Here is a 20,411-nt window from a genome sequence, read left to right as displayed (position 1 = left end):
GGATTAATTTTTTTCACAAATTATTTGTAATAAAAGTCACGATAACTTGTCAAGGATTTTGGAACAAAGTTGATGGATGGCAGTAAAATTTGTTAGTGTCAAATAATTATTATGCCAATTTATAAATTTTAATACAATCTTTTCACTTGTCAATTAATGTAACTAATGTATTATTAACAGTGAATAATATATATATATATATATATATATATATATATATATATATATACATAGTAAGGCACGTATTGTATATACTTCGACATTATTACACGATACTTCTTTATACATTAATTTAAATTAATTTTTTTAAATTAATCTTTTATTGTTTTTTTTTATAAACTTAATTAACATGATGATATAAACACACGCATTAAATATAAATGGCCGTGTAACGATAAACGATTTTAATTTTTCGTTCGCTAAAATGAATACGAGAAGCGATATTTTGTCGGCAAATATTTAGCGAAATTTTAATATTGTTATAAATTATATATTTGAATGTTTTTTTCAAGGGAAAAAATGTTATTAAATGTATCAGACACATCGTGGCGCGAAATAGCAGCTTTGATATTTTTGCGCGCACCGAAGCGGAAATTGCGACTATATACAATATATCTACCTACGTGTGTACGCGGCATACGTTATTTTACAGTTAGTTATTATTTTATATGTAAAATGAAAATTGCAAATACATGCCAGTTTTCTAACAACAATGGTTTGTAATTTCGCGGTGATCGTACTGTTTTGTTCTGGCAGAACGATTCACAGAACCAACTGTCGCATGAATATTCCTATAAGCAGCTGAATTGTGTTCGTCGGAAAATCTTTGTCCTTCATAAATTATATGGTGCGGTCGCACTGAGTCGCCCGAAAGATAAAATATTCAGCTTTGATATGGAAACGCATTATTACCATAATGCCGTCGCGCGATTCCATTCCGTTTCTCGGCTTTAATCAGTGCGATAAATCTAATACGCTTCGGTTGTTAATCCGCTCCAGATCATAAATATCTATCATGCGGTTTAATTCTTTTTACATTTTCGAAAATTTTTAAAATGATACAATAAGTACAAACAACAGACATATTTTTTACAGATATTTATTGGGATAATTTTGCGAAATTTAAGCGATTCCAAAATCGAAATTAATATCTTGCGCATTTATGTGAAAAGAAAGGGAACAGTAATTTGCAAATTTATTATACCATATTTTTAATTATGTACAAAAATTTGAATTGAAGCATATGGTAATTTTGAGCCTTAGATTTGAAATAAAAATAAATAAATAAATAAATAAAAGATTATTTGTGTAAAACAAGGGCATTAATTTTCTATAGTTAATTTTTTTCTTGTTCAGAAAGCGTGGAGCTTCCAAAATGTTTATTTTGTTTGATATATTTGAATAAAAATTATACAATGGCCATTTGTCCCTTGTTATTCACGCAACTCATATAGTATCCTATGTTGGTAAATAATATATACGCGCATGGATATATATACATATTATATGAATATTAATCGCAGTCGCTTAGGAGCGAGTGTTGAATCAACATCGCGGAAGTCATGTGAGTATACGCTAGGGAAAGTGTTGAGAGAGAGAGAGAGAGAGAGAGAGAGAGAGAGAGAGAGAGAGGGAGAGAGAATATACGCAAGGATATATTTGTGATCAGAATATCGTTAATTGTTGATGTTACACTGTTTAGTGTCTTACTCGTGAATACAGTGTAGCTTTCTCATCTTCAGTATCCGTTTATTCTGTATGTTTATTCATCCGTCGGAATGTTTATTTTTGAAACACCCGACCATTGATCGTTGTTGATGTGTCTATTCCTGCCAAAACGAAGATAACTATGGGTAAAAGTAAAGATATTGTGGTAATATTTTTTTTTTCTAATTATTTTCAACTGGAAAAAATTGACCTGACGTCAGGAAATATTTTATTATATATATATATTAGGTTGGGGAAAAAGAAATCCATTATTTTTTCGGTAGATGGCACGCAAAAATAATGGATTTCTTTTTCTAACTATATATTGATAAATTGTTCTAAATATTGATTAAATATTTTGTGACGATGTGCTTGCTCTATCGGTTTTTTTTTCTGCGAAATATTTTTCAATCTTGTCACATGCCAGATTTTTGTGTCCGATCATACGCTTTTTGTTCGGATATTTTTAACAATATTATCTAAATAAAATTGTTGAATATCAATCATATTTTAATCCAAACATTATTTTTATTTGAAAAGATTAATTGATTCAAAACCAATCAACCATAATATATTTCCATTTTTATTTTCAATACTATATTCACAATTATTATTTTCGACGAGCCTTGACAGCAGTGCAAAAATTTTCAATTCTTATTTTTATATATGAATTATTATTATTACAGTTTTTGTTCGTAAATATTTAAAAATCTACTTAATCTAGCGATTGCTTAATTTTTTATTAATTGACTCAGCGCGTTTATAATATAGAAAATACTTGCATATTTTTTACTTATACGTTAAACATTAGAAAAGAATTAATCTCAAGCTAATTATAAAACGTATTATTAAAAATATTAATCTGCAAAAATATTATATATAAAGGCAAATGTTGAACTCTAGGAAAAAAGAACTTGTTTTTCATCTCGTATTTAAACCGAAGAAACTAATATTAAACGCTATGTCACATAATTCGGGGTCTACTTGAAGCGGATGAGAGGGCACTTTCGTAGATTAAGAATAGTTTGCAGTGGAGTAGCGGGATAAATGTTGACGTACGTCGACGTCATTTTAAATCGCAATAAATGATGGCTCATTCGTTTAAGATATCGGCGAGCTCCGAAAACGTGCTGGAAAAGCACATTATTCTTGCCGTCTTCTCGAGACCGACTTTCTTCGTGTCTTTCGTCCGCGACACGAATAATTTATACGGCTGTGCGTTTTTAATTTTTAAAGCGTACGGGATTTAAGTAATATATGTCGCGTCCCGTTTTCCAGTATGATGCTCGAATTACTCGCCGGAGTCTCGCTTGTTCTGTTTCCGGACGCACGGCGCGACCTTTAATTAGATTAATTGCGCCTGGTTTTGCGTGTGTACACATTTATCAAACTTTTCGTTGTCTTTCGCAAACATTTCTGTTATTTTTTTTTTTTTCTTAGTATGTGTGTGTTTTTTGTAAAGTACCGCCAGCGATTTGAGTAATTGCTTTTTCCACTGTCATATGCGTGTCATGTATTTGTCTATGCAAATAGTGAATCATATTTGCGAATGTTTTTTTTTTTTTTCATTCTCGTACAATGCTTGGGTACTGACTTTTCGTCGTTTGTTTATTCAGAAAATCCATTACAGTTATTTTAATTGTAAAAAAATTCCATTTTGTTTTTGTTAAAAATATAGAGCAATCATTTGGAAAAAAAAAGAAAATAGGAGATATTAATATTGTGATAGATCAAAGATGATGGTATAGCCATCCATCCTTTGTTACCGAGAACATTTTCGATATGTTGAATTAATCATCGATTAATTTAAATGAATCTCGTCTCCTTTACACGACGCTTAGCGGTGTATCGTAGAGATTAGAGGAAGTATCCTTGTCAAGCAACTTGCTAGAAGCTTTGATCTTGTGGGATAATATCGCGACAATGTATGTACATTAGAGGCCAAGTATACTCGCATATTCATGTAACCTATAATGAGTTAATGCTTTTGATGTGCGTGATGAGTTTCACGCATATATGGAGATTTTGAATAGCTAAATACGTGATAATGAGAGTCGCGTTGCGCGCGCGAGCGGTATTTAATCGAGACGTCTCTCACGTTGTAGCGTGAATTTTGATCTTAATTAACATTTCCTATCATTTCCCGATCGAATTCAGCGAATCCCCTACGCTGAAACAATGAATGGCTTGGCAACATGTTGATATATAGTAGTAGATGGCATATCGATACTTCGGCGTCTCGAGTTAGAATTTACTTATCTCGTGTAGCGTGAGTTTGAGTTAATACAACTTCGTCGGATCGCGACCGAGATGAGAGAACGTCTGAGAGAGAGAGAGTTCATTATGGGCTCTCCGGTTAATCGATGGCCTTGCTGCGGTAAGTTGCGAATTATTCGATCGTATCTGAACAAAGTGCCCGTATAGGAGAAGCGAGTCGATCGTATTTTTAATTGCTATTTCTAGACGCGCGTTTTTGCATCTGGTAAGTAATTTGATGGAATTCTTTTTATTCCGAAAGAACTCTCTTATCTATTGATTTTTACAAAGGGATATATTTTTCACCGCCAACAAAAACAAAGCGGGAAAAATATCTATTGTGTAATTTATTTATTGTTAAATATACAAAATAATTTTACGCTTACTGTGTAATTTCTATCTCTTTTGAAAGCTTGTAATAATTTTTAGCATTTGTATCAATTACATTTTTTTTTTTCATGTAAAAATAACAAAGAGCACTGCAGCTGTTTGATGTTGATGACAATTATGCTAATCGCAAACCAGAGATTTGCATGCTGAAAAATTTGCTACACTTTCTCGGATTCGACTTTGTCGAATCGTTGACCTGCTATCGTGCGTTCGTTTCACTTACAGCGACGGCTTCCAGCAGCACGAAACTTTTTCGGAGTCGCACAAAAGAGAGGGAAAGGAAGATTAACCTAGTGACTGGACCGACCCTGTGTAAGCCCTATACGTCAATCCACCAAAAATCTCCGCGGCTTATCTGGCCTGGCTTATCCACTAATTCGGAGTACACAACCTGTCAGTGAGATAAAAAGAGGGGAATTCTTTGACGGTTTCTACTCCGCGTGTATCTCAGTTTCACCAAATACTTATCCGCGGCAAAGAAAATTCTGCAAAGTATCGAGAACGCTTATCGGATATCTCCAAGTTTATCAAACTATATCAGAAGAGTTTGCTTTAGCATTGGCAATCGTGTACGAAGCACTTAGAAAACGGACAGAGAGTATCGCGAGTAACGTAAATGCCGTGTGTAAACTAGATACACGTAAACATATTGCTTTTTCCGAAAGAACGATTCGCGTAGTTTGAGTAATTAAGTAAAAAGATGCGAGTCACTTTCTCTCTTTTTTCGGAAAAATCAATTTTATATGTAAATCAATCACAATCATCTTCGGATTATATACTTTGTTTGTCGCACATCGTCATTTCTCACATTCATCATTTTCTTCTCGCGTCGCTCCATCGATCCGAATCACAATTAACGAAGAGTTGCGCGACAATTTTCGAAATAAGGATAATGATGTAAAAGCGTTTGTGGTGACAGAATATAAGGATAAAAATACAGCTAGAGCGAAAAGATTCGCTCTGTATTCCATCCGTTCAGGCGCGATAGAGAAGCTTTACATAAAATATACGCGAATAAAAACACATTCTTTCTCGTAAAGTACTGTCAGCAGATTTTTATAACATGTACGCGTGTGACATATATACGCGCAGTGAGATATTGAAACGTATTTGACTTGCAGACGGGGATCGCGGCTTTCCTTAAGTTCTCGGGATACGCAAACGTTTATATGTATATTGATACGTTCTAAAAGTTTCAGTAAAGTATCCGGCGGGGAGATATGTGGGGGACAAGAGGTCCGGATCCGACGACGGCGATCTGGGAGGGAGAGACTTTTGTCAGCGCTATTGAAAACAACGGAGGCGGAACTTTTCTGCTATGTTTTTAAGTGACGAGAGACGTTAGTATAGGTAGGACAACGTACTCGAATCGATAAGAGCGCGCTGCGGTACCTATATTGGCACACTACGGGCTTGTTGTATGTAGCTGAAACGAAAGGTCGCGAGGGTTTGCTTTGCACGCGGGACTCGCATTCATTTGTACGCGTAACGCTTGAGAGCGCGCAATTTCCACCTGCGCTGATCGACATTCTGCTGCGTTTCGCTATTAGGTGCGTCGTCGTCTATTAAAAGCGTAATAATATAAAAGTAATATTATAAAAATAATATTATAAAAGTAATATTAATAATATAAAAGATGCGATTTTATTCTTTTTCTTTTTTTTTTTGTACACGTCGCGTTACTTTTCACATGTGAAACATGAAAAAAATATTACTCGCGCACGTTTGCTACGTTGTATTGAACTCAAAAGAAATTTTTAGCTTTTATATTTTAATTAATTAAGGGCATCTTTGTTCGATACATACATTTGTATAGAGATAGAGAGAACGCATTACGGCGGATGTTTCTTTCAAATAGCTCGATTACATTCACAGCATTGTAAAGCTTAATTACTCTTCAAGCGCACAATCCACCTCGCTCCATTTTCATGTTTACAATCTAGTTGTATTCTGCAATTAGCGATGGTCATCAGACTAATAACATTTGCGAGAGTCCGATTCAAATGAAAACGCGCTCGGATTCGAAGGGCTTAGGCGCGTTTATAAGTGATGTTTAATTGAAGTCGATTCCGAAATAAAATCGATCAGATTGATTAACTCTCCGAGAAAGACGCGCATTCAAATTTTGTCACATCTATTTGTACGCTTGATTAAATATCGTATATTTCGAATTACTTTTGAGTCCCGTACAATTATGTGTTCTGTTTTCGATTGATAAGAATAAGCTCTTGCAAGTAGATCAGAAGGACCTGTTTTTCGTTACTTTGTTTTATTTATAGAACATATAAATTGCTAGGAGCTAGCTACGTAATTATCTTGCAGCACTTGCAACTCTCACAGAATTTACGTGGGCGATTTTGCATAATGGACGCGTTTTATACAAAGTATGAGGCCAAGCTGTTCTCTAACAGTTCGGAAATTCGGCGAAAGTTTACTAGAGCCAGACCCGACCGTGTAACTACATACTATTGCAGCGCACGTAACAATGGATAGTTAGACATTCTCCCCCGTTATATGTCAAACATTGGATCTTTAATTCTCTTCGTATCGATCGGCGTCGAACTCGCGCGAATTATTTATGCACGGAAAAGTATCTTTGTCCGAATACCTACGTAGTTGTTATGATTCGTGAGAGACGCAGCGCTTACGTTTCACTTCGTCCTACAAGGCCTCGCGTGGCAAGTATCTGACATTGTGCGATAAATAGAAGAAAAAAAAGATGTTTTTTTTTATTTTTTGCGATACTATACGGTATGTATATATTTTTGTAGGCGCGTACCATTCGCTCTCTTCTTCGTATGTTAAAAGACGGCTTTAAAACTCTCCGCGCTTCACTGCAGTAAAGCTTCTCTGTAGCTGATGTTTTCCTACGTTGGGATGAACACCGACGGGTCCACCCTCCACAACCCTTACTACCCTCCGTATACTTTGAGGCGCGGGTGCGCTGCGAAAGTAATCTGAGAGCTCGGTACACAAGACTCTCGCTAGATCCGTCTCATTCATAATTTACAGGGTACTGGAACACACTAGCGAAAGAGAACCGCCATTCTCGCGTTTCTATGTACTCTGTTCGTCGAGTGTTCGCCTAGCGATGTCTCCTGCATTAACTCGATCGCTCTTGAGTCTTATATGTAATATATTATATTATATTTTGCATTTATTACTTATACCTTACGTGTGCGACGGAGGACATTTTTATGACAGTTTCAGTGTCATTATGATAACTTTGTTTTACTCGGAGAGATTGTCAAAGTCTAATATAAAGTATGATTATTAATTTACTAGTTACTTTATCAATATTTTTTTTCTTGTATGTATCTCTTTAATATCTTTGCATTGAGTTTATATGCTTTATGTTATTTGTACTTTTTATTTGATGAGTTTTATCTTTTTCTCTATACAATGAACGTTACTTTTATCGTTATTATTCTGTTTTTTTTTTTTTTTGATATTTATTACTGCAGATCATGCAAATAGTATCGGTTTATATTTTATTCACTGTTTATTTGAATTTATTATTATAGAACATATTTTATTATTTCTTATAAAAACTAAAAACTTTTTTCGACACAGATCGTGCAGATTTTTTATTTCCTACTTCAAAATTTTAAATTAATTTATACTTTTAAATTAAATTAACTTCACATTAGTAATAATTTAGCAGCAAGTAAATTTCTGCGAAACATGTTAATACAGTTCTAGATTTATGTTTGCATGACCCAGTAACATTCTTGCACGCTACCTCGGAAAGAAAGTTCGTTATACCGTTCCGTATATAATACGCGAGATGAGAGTAATAAGAGAAATGGATATATTATTATTAACTTAAGAGTATGAAAAATGGATAATAAATTTAATAATCCAATTTTTATCAGTATGTGTATTTTTCTTATTATTTTTATACAGGATGTATTTAAATAATTGCAAAAAATTTTAGATGATGCTTTTTTGTCGAAAATTAAGGGAGTCTTTCGTACTATGTATTTCTATACTCCTTCCAAAGGAGGAGTAAAAATTAGATTTTTTTTTAATTATAATTTTGTATTGTTTTTTTCTAACAATTACTATAATTTTTATTTACTATAATTTTGTTTTGCTTATTTTTTTTCTAAAATTCAATTTCTCGTAACTCGAAATCTATCCATTTAGCACGGTGCTGTGCATAATAATGTATTTTACTTTTTTTCCTAAAAACTATTGACGATATTTTACGAAAAAAAAATAAAAGAAATAAAAAAGTTCTTAAAGAAATCAAGCTTTCTAACTCATATTTTTAAATGATCACTTTTAGATGATCATTTCGGTCTGTTAAAAAGTTCTAATAAAAAATTGAAGAGAGATTGTTAGTTTCATCTTCTTATAATCCTAAGAGAAGATTTAAAAAATATTAATAAATATCCTTTCTACCAGTGAAAAATATCCACCAAATTTCATTTTCCTAACTTGTCCAAAATTAAAAAAAAAATTAATTTTTATCTTCCTCTTTGGAGGAGCGTAACTCCTCAGGGAGGAATATAGGAGAAATATAGAAGGAAAATTTTTTGCACTTGTTTAGAAACACCCTGTATAATATAACGTGTTACGCGTTCTTCGAGTCAGAATAGTATCTTCAGAATTTTATTTTCGTCTTTAAACACATGAGAATATAGTTCTGTTGTTACGTTTCACGATGACATCGTACGATTACGCCCCGTAAGATACATCGTGTAATTACGGATTATATTTTTTGATATATTGTTGATACCGGATCTCGTCAGGCGCCTGTCCAAACCGCAGAAAATCGAGACCGACGATTACCGTGACCAAACCAACCGAGTCTGTATATCATTAGCGACGACACAGGTATCGAAATTTGCTTTGACGGAAATTGGGTAACGCGATCATTATCGTGTCATTAAATGCCATAGCGTAGTATGCAGCTTTGCGTGTCATGCCAAATGTCGCGGAGAATACACTACTCGATAAATGACGCCAACACATGGAAGCAATAGGAGATAATAATGTTTCTCTGATAGCGTTATTACAATGAAAGAGATTCTTACTCTGCAGTTTCATCTTTGAAACTTTCTCTGTGATATACGACATATCCCTTCCTATTATTTTGTAGATAATAATAATAGTACTAATAATAATATTATTATTATTATTGTTATTATTATTAAAATTAATAATAATTTATTGTATATTGTATATTTGTCAAATTTAAAAATATTAACAAAACAATTTAAAAAGTTTTAATTGATTGTTTTGTTACTTAATGTACTATTCCTTTAAGATATTTGAGAAATTTTATTTTTATCACGTACCACTTTGCGAGCCTGAAAAATAGAACACTTTGCTATTTTCGTGTAAGATACACATAGAGCATTCCTCGAAGAGTGTGCGAATTTCAATTTTATGAGGCAAAGATTTTATGAGGGATAGAATTTCCACTTGAATTTCTAAAATTAAATTGGACAAGATTCTGTTATTTTCTATATCCGAGCGTTACCTTCCATTCGAGCTGCTACAACGCTTCTTATTTCGGCTTCCGGCATCTACGATACAGAGGAGGAAGAGTTCCGGTACGCTTTAAATAGCACAGTCTCGAGCCGATTTAATTACTTACAAGACTTACGAGACGGTGCACTCTCTCTGCGCGAACTATAGTCTTCTTCGTGTCGTACACAAGGCCCTCGCGGAGAAACTTAATTAGTCAGATATATATCGGGTGACTCGCCGCTCGTCAAAACTCCCTTATCGGACGGTCTCTGTGATTCCGCCTTTTGCCCATCCTATTGTCGTTCGGATTTCTCGACAGATTGCGGACGCTCGTACGACATTGCTCGGCTTGTTACACTTCAACCAAGCGGCATCGATATGCCGCTATCTTTTGACGACCGAATCTAACAATGAGAACACAATGCGACGGGAGTATTATGGCAATCTGTGGTGCATTCACTTGGAATGTGTGATCTGTCCATCTATTCTTATCTTCATTTTCTTTTTTCTTGTCTCTCGAGTAACATAAGTGTTTTTTTTTACGATGTAGAGATGATTCTAGTGAATCCGCAATTACGGATTCTTATCTACCATTCATATTCATTGTAATCTCATCTCTTCTTAAACGATGTATATTCACTTTTGAAAGTTTCGACGATTTTTTTTTTAAATATGAGATGCAAAAAATCATTCGAAGGGGAAACTAATAAAAAATTGTACGATGTGAATTGAGTTGTCGTAAAATTATTTTTTGTTTACATCGCAAGAACATTTTGCTGGCGATTTCACGAAAAATTTAATCGCCGAGATTGGAAAAAGAGAGACAAGCAGGTTTTGTAATAGGTATTACATCATACTAGAGTGACGTTAACGTTATATCATGCAACGTCTTATGCTGAACGTGACAACAAAATCTCATGTCCGCGATGCAATGTGTCCGCGATGTTATACAAATATTATCTACCGGTACGATAATCCGCGCGTTATACATATAAATATATGTGGGATAATGGGATAAAGGGATAAAATTTCAAGTATCAGCTGTAATTTCTCATCGAATGACTAGCGGTTTCTTTCTTTAATAGCTTTATAAAACGAGATTGCAAGTTTAACGGATGTCGTTAAAGAATCCTAAAACGAGCGTCAAGTAATTACACGCGATAGTAACCGGAGGAAGAGGAAGGGAGTGTCAAAGTTCCGTGATTCTCTCCTGATAAAAATTGCAACGATCTGATAACGCGCGGTTGATGACCTCCCCCGTAAAGCAATCTAATTATAATCATTCCGCGTGCGAGCGCCACGTGTATTTGCATAGCGTGTATTCATATCATTATTACATAATAAGATGATTATCGATCGCCTTTCGATTATTTAGCGACCCAATTTGAAATGCGTAAAGCGAACGCGCGCAACGGGGAAATGTCAGTGGCAGACAATACAGTTGATTGCCGCGTATGCCATTTTGTGTCTATCACGAATGCTAAATCTATTCACTCAATCAGCGCAATCTATTTTATTTATCTTGAGATCTATACCATTTTCACGTACGATCATTCTCACGATGATCGAAGCGTTCATGAAATGCGCTCCACTCTATTATAGACGATGTATATCGAGTTAATTTTTGTTTTCAGCGACGGTCGATTGGTAGAAGGTGATCAAATATTGGCGATCGATGGACAGCCTTTAGACTCGAACATCTCTCATGAGCAGGCGATCTCGATTCTTCAGAAGGCCCGTGGTCTGGTTGAGTTAGTCGTAGCAAGAAGCACCCAAGGTAATTGCCACAATCTTGCCAATTCGCTTACATTAAAAATTGAAATTTTCTTCGTAGTTTTTATACGATTTGCAAAAAAAAAAAAAAATGTATCGGATAATAACATAATCCATAAGATTCAAATTACTCATAAATTAATATCATTTTATATTTTTCGAATGTATATTTTTATTTTTTTTTATAAATTTATATTTTTTTTTTTCCGGATATATTTTTTTGCAATTATGCAATATCTTTATAAAAATAGAGTCAGAAGCAATGTCGTGCACGTAGTAAGAAAAAAAAATTATTTAATATCATTATATGATGGTTTCTCAACGAACGGTATTCGTGTCAGCATAAATTTTGATTTCCGTTGAATTTCCCACGTCGTGCAGAGTTAAATTAGTTTGGCTAACTTTTTTTGGCTCGGTCATTGCATATGGAACAGAGCAAACTCGCGCTAGATTGTCCATGCGTGTACGCGATGCGAATAACGCAGTCGCTTTGCCACATGTCGCTTTACCACAATGTTAACTTTTATTATTTTATACAACGGAATTTCATATAAATGTGTTAACAATTTCGTAAAGTTAATTTGAAATTCGAACGACATCAACCCCTTTCATGACAAGCGTTAGCCTTGCATATTTCTCCATTAATTTATTTTTGAAAATTTATCGAAATTACGAAACAAATGAGATTGTTAATTATTGAAAGGTTAATTAATAAGAAGAACTTTGTGATAACTCAATAGATGTTTGATAACTTTTTTTCAACGAATAAATTGACATCGATAGAGAAATTGTGTATTGACGATATCATTAAAAGATATCATTAATACAATTTTAATTGTAATCATGTTTTATCTTATGAATAATATGCCCGAGAAAAATGTTGCAACTCTAACTTATATACTTTTTAATATTTTATTTCTGTTGTAAAATTGATATAGAAAAAAGTATGAGAACAATTTTTTGAGAACTTATAGTTTCGTGATTATAATCTTTTTCAGTGATGCTATACATATATGGTATGTCATGCTTAAAGGAGTTAAATAATGAGCGGAACTGTATGTACGTTGTTGACAGATGTCGGGAGTGTTCTTTGGACACAAATAAATTATATTGGAATTTAGTTTGACGGAATATAATAAAATTTAATAGAAATTATATATTGACGGTATCAATGAAAAATATAAATGCATTTCTTAACATTTTCAATTATTTTTCAAAGCTCTATATCTAATCTTTTGTTTCTATTGTGTAATCAATTGATACACGGGAAATTGTGATACACAAAAGAAAATTCTATCGTACATGTAATTTTTCTGAGAAGCTACAGTATTTCGCGTTTACAATATTTCTCACTTATTGCCATCGATACGATACACGGCGGCACGTTATGTTCGAAAGAGCTAAATAATGGGCGGAACCATTTATTTCCTATTGATAGACGTTGGGAGCTCTTTGCCAACGGATGAATTGTCCGGTGGTTCGAGTTCGACAGCGGCCGCAGGAGCAGCGTCGTCCATCGTTGGCGGTGGCGGCGGTGCTGGGAACAACCAGACAAGTTCCGACAAGGATCAATCGGTGTCAGCGTCGTCCACCATCGTTACACCGGGACCGACGTCAAGTCAACCGGCCAGCACCACTTCGGCGGCGACCCCGACTCCCACACATACACCAACACCCACGCCGACCTCGACACCGATACCTGGAGGCCTCGTTATCGAAAGGAGTCCCTCCGCTGTCAGCGACGCCTCCAAGAGTGGCTCTGACATGGTGGTGAGTCGCTGCTTTTTTTTCCTCTTCTTTCTTAATTCTTAATAAGATCATTATCGTCGTTTTTTTTTTTTTTCGAACGGCCTTTTCTTGGAAAGCTTGGTGCGACGCGCGTTGCTTATAATATTATAATTGACAATTGTCCTTCTGATCTTTAATATTGCTGCACATTTACTTTCATTTTGTAATATAAGCAGGATATCAATCTTTAATAGCGAACTTTAATACCTATTTGATTGAAGAAAAATCCATTCGGAAATTTTTTGGGTATTATAAAATATAATTTAAATTAAATAATCGAAAATCTTATTAAAATTTCTCTTCTTATTTATAATCAACATATCCTACGGGTATAAAAATGACTAGATTATAAATATTGATATTTCTCCTCACAAGATCTTATATTTTATCTCCAATTTAGCAATTTATGTTTTCTCTCTTATTCCTCTCTTTCTCTTTTGTTTTTTCTTCTTCGCCGAAACGAAAGATCCCGAGAGCTTTCTTCTTCACAGAGACTATTGTACTGAATACTTTTCCGTGTAAAATGTTCTTTATTGCCTCTTAATAAGCACGCTCCTCTTTCAACAGCCTTCTTATTTTATCCCGAAGCTCATAGCCATGCTATCACGATATCGTCTTATACGGTAAATTCTGCAAAGTCTCTCCCTCGGACTCGAGGATATTACCGGACCGAAAGAAATATTTACGCTGGAGTCTTCGACACGCCGATAAAATCCCGATCAATAGCCCTGACATAATTAGCTTCATTTAGGCACCCTTCCACGCGACACACTTCCTTTTTTATTCCCTTTCTAGCCTGAGTTATGATAATAGGAATAGCGGCGCGACTACGACGGAAATAGAATTATTGGTACAGCTTTGCTGGCATCTCGAGGCAATACATTTCTCGCCAATATTAATATTTATCTTATATCTACTGTTGGACATCTCTTGTGTTGCGAAACGTTAAGCAGCATTTTTTAGCATTTTTCTATAAAATATTTTTATATTTTTGAAATTGTATTTTTAAAGAGAATATTTAGGATCTTATATTTAATTTCTTGCCTACTTGACCGTATTTGAAAAATTTAATCAAGCAATTAATGAATGCAATTAATGAATATGCATAAAATGCTTTTAATTTTTTTTTAATATCTAATTTAATAATTTTATATTTACGAAAACATCATTAATTTATTTTCGCTAGGCAAACAATATTTTCAACGATATGTTTAATACATTACATTAATATATATATTATTATATTTACGTAAAATAATACGTTAATATAAATAATATGTTATATAAACGCGTTTATATTTATTGGATGTAGAAGAGCAATTCTAAACAATTAATTGCCATAATTTATTCGAAGCTATTGATTATCGGGAGAGTTTTCGATCAGTCATTGAACGAACGAAACGTAGCGATTTCTCCCAATTTCTCGACATTCGATATATCTAGATCGAGTGGTTTTTTTCAATTCGTAGATAAATTGGGCGCCCATTCGCTTTTCCCTCCTCATCCGTTTTCTTCCTCTCCTCCTGTCTTCGGGCGCGATAACAGCGGTGGCGGGTGGCTGCGATGGAAATAGAATTATCGGTAAAGAGTTTCGCCCTTCGGGCAATACCGGTTCTCTGCAGGCAAGGTTTGCGTGATCTTTAAAATTTATCGTCCATTATCGGCGAAAAACTGTAGAATCGTTATTCTCACGGCGGCGATGCCATTTCGATGGAACATTTAATCGTAACAAATTGACACTTTCCTCGTCCGAATTAGATTTACGATTTTCTGTGTGTGAGTACATGTACGTATCTAGCTTTCGATGTCCCAATTAATTTTATTCGACGAAAATAGAACGATATACAGATTAACACACTTCCGCTCTTGCTCAAAGTTTGCAGAAAAGTCTGTTTTATTATCGATATCGGTTAACGGTGAGAACGCTCATAAAGCAAATTCAGGCATTTAAATTAAAATATAAAGTCTTTTATTTCATATTTTCCTTCTTTGTGAAAGAAAATCGCGATAATTACGAGAAACGAAGTTTATACAATATTACGATTTTTAATATTGATCTGTGTTTATGAAAGACATTAAGAGATTTAAACTCATATCTGTCAAATTGAATATTATACATTAATTTTATTGAGAATCGTATATAAAAAGGATTTTACCAATAAATTCTCAAGTTATTTGATCGTATGCATCTATCAGTATGTTTATTTTTCTATTGCCATTATTCAAATGTCATATCTATCTACTCGATTGATCGGCGAAGGTCGGCGACTTTTCCCGAAGATAATAATAAGATTATAGACGAGAACTCTTTCCGATGCTGTCGATAAAAGTCGATCGTTGGTAAAACTTTACTCTGCCAATTATACATAATATTACTTTGTCTGCTATCTCTATTACTGCATTATTTAAATAAAATACATTTTTCCGAGTTTTTTAACTTTATTTTTTTAGTAGATATTAGATTGATAATTTTGATTTGTAATACGCTCAATGTTTTATAAATGTTTCTCTTGTTTTGTATATTATATGGAAGTATCTCCGAAATTCATCGATGTGAAACATGTAATTTAAATTAAAGATGTAAGGTAGTCTGTCAGTTCAATCATTTTGTATTTTTTCTAACAAAATATTCTCTTTATTTTACTATAAAAAATATATTTGAGAGTATAATTAGTTTTTTTAATTATGTGGGATATGGATAGAGAGAAATAAAAGAGTTACAGTAAATAAAATTAATTAATATATAAATATCGCTGGAATTTATATTATTCCTCTTGCTTTTGAAGATAAGAATAGAGAGAATAGCAGAGCGTAATATATATATTCGGTATTAAAAATATTCTCTTTATTTTACTATAAAAAATATATTTGAGAGTATAATTAGTTTTTTTTAATTATGTGGGATAGGGATAGAGAGAAATAAAAGAGTTACAGTAAATAAAATTAATTAACATATAAATATCGCTGGAATTTATATTATTCCTCTTGTTTTTGAAGATAAGAATAGAGAGAATAGCAGAGCGTAATATATATATTCGGCATTAACGAATTAATTATCGGTTTCTTCTTCCGCTTTTGTACCGAGTAAAAAAGTCGTCGTTTGTGGATCGCCAACAACGGAGCTGCCGCGATAGTGCTTTACTACTTATCCCAAAACTAAACTTTCGAGCTGCGTGAGAAACGATTATCGGATATAGTTTGAGGTTCAGCCAAAGAACATCCTGTATCCTTTAACGACGTTGACGTGACTAGAGTCCGGAGTGTGAACCGCTGCCGCGTATCTCTTTCAAACGAACATCCTGCTTCGCTAAACGATAAGCGCGCGCGTGTATGGCTGCGTGTTTAATCTTTCATTAGTGAAAATATACGCATATACGCCGCGGGCATAACGCACGCGCGCGTTTGTACAACACCCGCAATGTAAATCACCCTCGGCCTTGTCTCTCTCTCTCTCTCTCTCTCTCTCTCTCTCTCTCTCTCTCTCTCTCTCTCTCTCTGTTTCTCTGTTTCTCAGTGTAGCTTCCAGTTTTAATTTACGAGGGAGAGAGAAGTATAGATTTTCGACGAATCCTGTGATGTGTGTACATTCGCTCCATATTTCACACATATACATATATATATATATATATATATATATATATATATATATATATATAATCCTTTTCACGGACCAATTACCAGATCATAAAAAATTTATCGAATCGACATTGTAACAAGCCAATAACTCCGCGTCTCTTTAAGCGTTCCTTAAATAAAAAATAGAAAGAAACGCCGTTGATAAAAAACGCTTTGATTAAATCCGATTGTCTGATGTATCGGTGCGTTATCCATAATAAATTAGAACGCGGCGAGACGCGCCAGCTCTCGAAACTTTGCCTCGGAGATAACGAACAGCCTCGTCTACTACTTATGACTCTTTCCATCTGTATATTTTTAAAGCATTCGGGCGAATTGAAAGGATTATTTCGCGTAATAAGTGCGCTTTAATATCGCGTTCGTAGTACGCTTTGAATGAAAAAAGGGAGCAGAAATCCTACCACAATTAAATCTCATTAATTCTTCGACAATATTACAATATCGAGACCGGGCAGGTGAGTGATAAAAAATTGATTAAAAATCTTGGCTACGATTCATCCTCCCGGAAGATATGAGCTATTGTGCCCTCTGTATGAGCTCTATCGGAAATCGGAACATCAATATTAAATAGCTCGTTAATTGTGGCCGTGGACGATAACGAAGCAAACTCTGGAGAACCAATCAAATTTAATGACCTAATATATATTGCCAGTAGAGATTAGTGCGTTACTTTTACTTGTTATCGTTATTGATTTTAAACAGAAATTATAAACTATTGATAAAAAATTAAGGAATCATAGATTTCACACACACACACACACAAGCTTTCTATGTAGTCATATAAAAATATACACATTATGTATATTTTATTTACTATATTCTTATATATATATATATATATATATATATATATATATATATATATTTAAATACTCTTATATTTTTTAACAACTTTGCAATTGTAATCAACAATTTTATAGTATAAAAAATAATTGAAAATAAATACAATTAGGAAAGCTTCAGGATATTTTAATAATAGAAGAAAGAAAACCGTTTAAATTAAGTCAGCCTTTACGTGAGATATATTGACTTGACAAACAGAATTTCTCGTTATTAGTGAAAAGTCCAAGTAATCTTGTTTGTTTCGTTAAGTTCGCTAAAATATGGTATACGGTAGGGTAGATTTTGTGCGCCATCATTACCCTTATTTTTCATCGTACTTTATCCTTGTTACCCTTCTCTCTCTTTCTCTCTCTCTCTCTTTTTGTGGTATAAGTTACGGTTGTTAGAATTATAGATGCGTACAAAATACGAAACGTATTTGCGAAAAATACATCCGCAGAGAGATTGAAATTATTGCAAATGAGTTATTACGGAATACTTTGCATTTACTATCAAAGATAATTTTTTATTAAAAATAATCTCTCTTTCTCTTGCCAATATCATAAAAATTTTAAACTCTTAAAGATTTATATTATGTATATTATAGCGAGAGGAAAGCGTACTTTTGGAATAGTTATATTGCTGATGATCAATTTAAAATTAAAATTAAAAGAGAAGAAAGAAAAAGATTGCTTTTGTTCTCTGATATTTTCTTTGATTAATAAATTAATAGATGTTTGCTCATGCCAATGAAAATCTCAATATAAATGCGAGCTCTTTTCTGACAGATTTAGATTCCATTGTATCGTCCAATCATTCAAGTATAAAATATACGAGAATATTATTAAAGTTCTTTAAGAGAACAGATCTTTAGACAGCTTTGCGATCTTTCCTTTCGCAGTTGAATACGGAATGGGCTCAAGTTGAAGTGATAAATCTCATCAACGATGGCAGCGGTCTTGGATTTGGCATTATCGGCGGACGTAGCACCGGCGTCGTCGTCAAAACCATTCTTCCAGGAGGTGTTGCCGATCGCGTAAGCAAATTAAAAATTAATATTTTTTGTCCGAAGTTCATTCAATTTTTCGAGAAGCTAATTAATCTTTTTTCGTGACAACGTAATACAATAATTTTTTGCGCATTTTAGACAATCAGTATTAATATATTATGGTCTTGACATAACTTTTTCTTATCACGGGCTTAGCTCTTAACAAGTAAATTCCTTCATTAATCACGGGATTAACTTTTGATAAGTTGCTCACTTAATCATGCGGCGTCGCGTGCATCTTGTATCCTTCCCACGCTTTCTTCTCTTTCTCGTACTAAATTTTTCACGCTACATTTATTCAAGTTCATAATGCATGCGTAACGCGAATATAAATCTATGGATTTAATTTTTACACGAGATGGGCGTGTATCCCGAGATGCACAGAAACGAACGAGGAAATGAGAAGCGCGGGGCGAGCCGAAATCCGGAACACCGGAATGTTTGCCCTCCGAGTAACAGTTGCGGAAATTAAATCGCTTCTTCTTGCATTGTGCGTGTTTGCAGGATAATCGGCTCCAGAGCGGGGACCACATATTGCAGATCGGCGATGTCAATCTCCGCGGGATGGGAAGCGAACAAGTTGCCGCGGTTTTACGGCAATCGGGCACCCACGTGCGGCTTGTTGTCGCGCGACCTGTCGAGCCAACTTCCCCGGATTATCAGGTACTTTTACTTATGCAATCTCTTTCTATCTTTATCTCTTTCTTTCTTTCTCTCTCTCTCTCTCTCCTTCTCTCTTTCTCTCCCTTTTATTGTGTTCGGGATCACTTATCTAGGATTAATTATCGGCGATATCAGTTGGTCTTTTATTTGTTCCAAGAGCCTACAGCGTTGAGTGGTAGTAGCTTTAATTATCAGTCGATTACCGTTAACAAGCTCTTTTTCTTTCTTTTTTTTTTTTAACACGACTCAAAAGCTTGGAGATAATCAGATAAAACATGAGATATTTTATGATTAAAATTTAAAATATTTTTTTTATTAATTTTAATTAAAAATATATTTTTTTTTTAAATTAAAAATATATATTTTTTTTTAAATTAAAGCTTTAATTTAAGACTCTCTTTATATTTGTTTTATACTCAATAATAGCGAATTTGGATTTTGTTGGAAAAAATAGAAATTTGCTGATAATTTGCATTGCACTCTTAACAGTAATCCTGCTCGTGTTGCAGAAGATTTAAAATTTAATCAGCTCGCGTTAAACATTTTCGTAACTCTACTTTTTAAAGTAATAAAATAAAAAAGTATTAAAGGTACGCAACGTAACCATTAAATTCCAATACGGGTGCTCAAGATGTCCGTCGTGTCCGGAGATTGATGGTACGGCGTGGTTCGCGTATGTCATTGTCAGGGTTCCGTTATATGCGTACTATCGCATAGTGAGGGGATCCTAGTTGGAGTTCACGCACGAAATTGTTAAATTGCAAGCCATCACGACGATATATTGTTGATTCGGCAATGGTTGAACGCCGATCGATATCGCGAGATTCGTGCCTAGGATCTCGCACAT

General features: G+C 34.1%; 1 protein-coding gene across 2 annotated transcripts in view; it reads left to right on the top strand.

Annotated features, from left to right (window-relative positions):
* LOC126856223 (inaD-like protein) overlaps positions 1–20,411 on the top strand; it is a 92,510-nt gene that overhangs the window by 28,457 nt on the left and 43,642 nt on the right. For both annotated transcript variants that reach the window (XR_007688338.1, XM_050604521.1), the window contains exons 6-9: positions 11,469–11,611; positions 13,046–13,377; positions 18,755–18,889; positions 19,406–19,564. Coding sequence is in view for 1 of the 2 variants with exons in the window: in XM_050604521.1 (XP_050460478.1) it covers positions 11,469–11,611; positions 13,046–13,377; positions 18,755–18,889; positions 19,406–19,564 (769 nt within the window). In the remaining variant the exon portion in view is untranslated. The remainder of the gene's footprint in view (positions 1–11,468; positions 11,612–13,045; positions 13,378–18,754; positions 18,890–19,405; positions 19,565–20,411) is intronic.

Source organism: Cataglyphis hispanica, chromosome 18 (assembly GCF_021464435.1).
Source record: "Cataglyphis hispanica isolate Lineage 1 chromosome 18, ULB_Chis1_1.0, whole genome shotgun sequence".
NCBI classification, from domain to species: domain Eukaryota; kingdom Metazoa; phylum Arthropoda; class Insecta; order Hymenoptera; family Formicidae; genus Cataglyphis; species Cataglyphis hispanica.
Note: the sequence above shows the minus strand (reverse complement) of the source record. Positions and strands in the feature narration are given on the sequence as shown.